The 4,261-nt window shown below is 51.1% G+C and overlaps 1 protein-coding gene across 1 annotated transcript; it reads right to left on the bottom strand.

Moving 5' to 3' along the window:
- Positions 1-911: 911 nt before the first annotated feature.
- Positions 912-3,083, bottom strand: LOC123148816 (pentatricopeptide repeat-containing protein At5g16420, mitochondrial). Its single transcript, XM_044568308.1, has one exon. It carries the CDS (start codon positions 3,054-3,056, stop codon positions 1,395-1,397), a length of 1,662 nt encoding a protein of 553 aa, XP_044424243.1. The 5' UTR covers positions 3,057-3,083; the 3' UTR covers positions 912-1,394.
- Positions 3,084-4,261: the final 1,178 nt, after the last annotated feature.

The raw sequence follows: 4,261 nt of genomic DNA, 5'->3' as shown, positions 1-4,261 counted from the left end.
TCGGAGCCAGAGGAAAGAGGTGATGGACATGACTCGCTCTGCCGACAAAGTTCAGTTAAAAATAATTCAGTTGGGACAGTCCTGACGGACTTGTACCCAGGATGTGAAGCAGAATCACATCTGTACTTACTTACCAACAAAAAATTACACTAGTTCTCAGGAAGCTCGATAAATGAATAAACAACATATCAAAATTGACTTAATTTGAACGAAACGTCCTACTCTTTAACCATGACACATACTATGGATCGGAGGGAGTATTTTTTAGTGCCTCATCATATGGTTTACTTCTTATGATTCTACTGGGGATTTGGATGTGGCCTGGTTCCAAGTTAAGGGCATCCTTTTGGATAACAGAAATTAAATTGTCCTACTGCCGTGAATGCAGGTAGTTTAGTGAGCAGAACTCTAACTGTTGACAGTTTCAGTTACAAATAGGGAACAAAGATGTTTTACCAGTTCCTCCTGTGGTTGAGATGAATCTGCGGGAAGCTTCTATGACATTGAGTTTACAAGAGCAATTCATCAGGTTGGAGCAAGAGCTGAGCTGCTGACTGGGAGCAGAATAATATACGTGCTTCTGATCAGCAGGGTCCTTTTTATCACATATATTTCACAAAACTAAGAGGAATACACTCGTATCATCATCAACAACAATACTGTCAGAGATAACTCTAAATGGTCGTCAGAATCATCGCCATCTTCCTCTCCGTTGTCTTTCCCTTCCCTGACACACAGCCCAGCAGTCTCCACCAGTGACGATGGGGACGAGCACATACTGAGTTACATGTTGACTTGGAGCACTGAAGTTCTCTCACAAAGTACTTCAATATAGGGCAAGCCATGGACCACATCCTATTTTACACTGCAGAAATACAATGTTCCCAGGAAGATCTGAGTTGCAGAGGCAATGGCAAGGCAAATGAGAACTGAATACAGAGTAACCATGGGGTTTGAGTTCAGCAACCAAGAACACCATTTAACTCTACACTATTCATCCAGAAAGCTTTGTTGCTAACAATTAGCAGCTCCAGTTCCTCAAATATTCTCTAACCTTGTTCATGCAACTCACTGTTTTCACATGATCCAAGCCTCCTGTAACTCACTGTTTTCACATAATCTGAAACTAAGTGGGTTGTAAGTCCCAAGCTTGGTGTGGAGAGCTCCATGAGCTCATCAAACAGCCTCATCACCGCCACAGCCATTCCATTCTTACACAACCAATAGATCAATGTGCTATTGACGGTGTTAATTAGTTTCAGTAGAAGAATTTTTCAGAGAAGTTACAGAGGAAGATTAGTGCCATCAAGGCATCAACTTACTTGAGAAATTTATCCAGAATAAAATGGTCAGTTTTGGGCTTTGAACCGGAGTCTGCACACCACACCTCATGGTTATGTATCTAGCACTGAATTGAGATGCTTGTTCCAAGTATCACTCTTAGTATCTAACACTCTCCCGATAAAGATCTCCCAAGAATCACCATCCAAGAAATCCCCACCACTTAAGGCAGCAGTTTGAACAATTTTGCCAACAATATCGTCGTGTATTGGCTCAGAAAGGCTATCGGCCAAAACTTGGTAAAGAACCTTGCTTGGGGTGCACCCTTTGGTCACCATCTCAGTAAATACTGCGGCCCCTTCATCTGGCTTCCCAATTTTGCAAAATCCCTTGATAAAGGCCTCGTAAGTCATGGCATTTGGCTCGTATCTCCGTTCAACCATGTCATCCCACACCTGCCCAGCCTCTTGCAGCTCCCCATTTTCACACAGTCCGGAAATAAGCGAGTTATAAGTCAGTAGGCTTGGCTTGTAGCCCTTCTCGAGCTCATCAAACAGCTTCCTTGCCTCCCGAACCATTCCACTCTTGCATAACCAGTACATCAATGTGTTCATGATTGTGTTATCTGGTGGGACGTTCTTCTTCACCATCCATTTCCACATTTGGTGTGCTTCCTCTGCTTTTCCGTCCTGGCACAGCACATCGACCACCTTGGCAGCCAGTGGTGTGTCAGGCGTGTGTCCTGCCCCAAGCATCTCATGCATTAGATTGCACGCCTCGGCAGATTTCCCCTCCTTGCAGCATGCCTCGATCACGACTGAATACGTAACCTCATTGGGATGCACCCCAGCTGCCTCCATCTCGTCCATAATCCTAGCTGCATCCTGTATCTTCCCGGTTCGGCAGTACCCATTGATGAGCACTGTGTACATCGTAACATCTGGCACGCGCCCACTGGCGATTATATCATCGAATAGCTTCTGTGCACCCTTCAGATCCTCCTTGGCACAGTACGCGGAGAGAACCGTAGTGTAGGTGACGACATCAGGGACGATCCCCCACCCGGGCATTTCATCGAGAACCTTGAGGGCGGCATCGAGGTCGCGGACGCCGACGAGCCCCTTGAGCAGGATGTTGCAGGAGACGAGGTCGGGCGTGATGTAGAGCTTGGTGGGCGCGGCGCGGAAGAGGGCGGCGGCGAGGCGGAGGCGGCGCGCGGCGACGAGGGAGTGGAGGAGGGCGTTGAAGGAGCGCACGGAGGGGTGGGAGTTGAAGGACGGGAGGGAGAGGAAGAGGCGGAGGGAGGGCAGCGGCGGGAGCGCGCGGAGGAGGGGCAGGAAGGCGCGGTCGGAGAAGGCCGGGAGGCGGGCGGCGCGGAGCGCGGAGAGGACGGGCGGCAGGAGGTCCGGGGGCGCGCCGGCGAGGCGGGAGAGCACCGCGGCGAAGACGGGGATGGACGGGGGCAGGGGCGGCGTGGCGCGGAAGAGCGCGTGGCGGAAGGCGAGCACGGCGAGCTGCGGGGTCGGGAGGCGGAGGAGGAGGCGGGAGAAGCTCCGGGGGGTGAGGCGGCGCGGCCAGGGCTGGACGGGCGGGGTGACGGTACAGTGGGACGGCGGCGGGAGCAAGGACGGGAGGTGCGCGAGGTGGGCGAGCTGCACGGTGGTTTTCGCGGACGGCGCCGCCGCGGAGAAGGGGCGGGAGGCAGGCGGCGCCGCCGGCCAGCGCCGCGGCGGCATGGCGGCGCGGGTGAGGTCGAGAGCGCGCCGCATCGGCATGGTATTTGGGGGATGGAGAAATTACAAACGGAAAATCATAAGGACGAGCGACTAAGAACTGAGTAACTGACATCTCCCTTAAAGAAAATACAAACCCATCTCTTTTTTTTTTTGAAAAAACTCCAAATCTATACCTCTGCAATCATGGCAGTACAACGAACACCAGAAATAATAAAAATTACATCTAGATTCATAGACTCGACGATGATAAGAACCGAAGTGTGTTCTCGTCCAGCTCCGTGATGCCAGTGGCCTGATCTAGGCGTGGAGTCGGTGGCGGTGGAGTCGGTGGATGCTGGTGGGCCCTCCTCCAAGCGTGTTCTCGTCTAGCTCCGTGGAGCAGCGGCGCCGCACAATGTCTGTGGTGTATAGGAGGTTTCAGGCAGACCAAATCCAGCTCGAATGGTCCTGTCCTTGCGCCCAGCGGGGCGAGGTGGTCAGTCTTGGCGTGTGTAGGGCGGTCCAACCGGGTTGGCGTGTGTTCTCCGATTTCTTGAGTGCGGCGACGACTAGTCTGTTCCTGATAGTGTGTGCTTGGCTCTCCCTATCCGGTGGCACTGGAAGGTCTCGGATCCAGGATGGTTGGTGGAAGACCGATGGAAGACTCGGCTCCGGATAAAAATCATGCATTGACCTAGTCAGTGCCGACAGTAACTACGTCTAGGGATGTTGTCTTCCTCCTTGAAGGTACCGTCGTGGAGCTTGTTTGATCTTCGTACCCCATCACTTGTGGTCTCCGGGTGAAAACCTAAAATTTGGCTAGGCCAAATCAGGTGATGCCATGATGGTAGTGTCCTCGACATTACTTCTTGAAGGCGTCACCTTGGAGACCCGACGATAGTTACCCGTGGTGTGGAGGGCTTGTTGGTGGTGTTTGGATCTGTGGTGGTGCCCGTTACTCCTTTTTTTCTTTTCTTTTTGCATTAGCCTTTTTGCTATGCTTTCTTCCTTGAAGGTGTTTCTATAATGCTTCTTTTGATCAATAAATTTGACGGATGTCCTGCCAACGTTACAAAGAAGAAAAACTCCTATTGACTACCCTGAAGGTAGCTATAGGCCATGGCGCCGTGACCGATGCTAAATTAGAATCCAGTCACCTAACCTATAGCCAGTTCCCTTTTTTTAATCAAAAGGTATCACTCCCGAATTTCATTAATGAAACCAACAACCTTTTACAACCAAAACGCAGCCACCACGCACAGGAG

Source organism: Triticum aestivum, chromosome 7A (assembly GCF_018294505.1).
Source record: "Triticum aestivum cultivar Chinese Spring chromosome 7A, IWGSC CS RefSeq v2.1, whole genome shotgun sequence".
NCBI classification, from domain to species: domain Eukaryota; kingdom Viridiplantae; phylum Streptophyta; class Magnoliopsida; order Poales; family Poaceae; genus Triticum; species Triticum aestivum.
The sequence above is the reverse complement of the archived record's forward strand: the minus strand, read 5'-3'. Positions and strand labels throughout refer to the sequence as shown.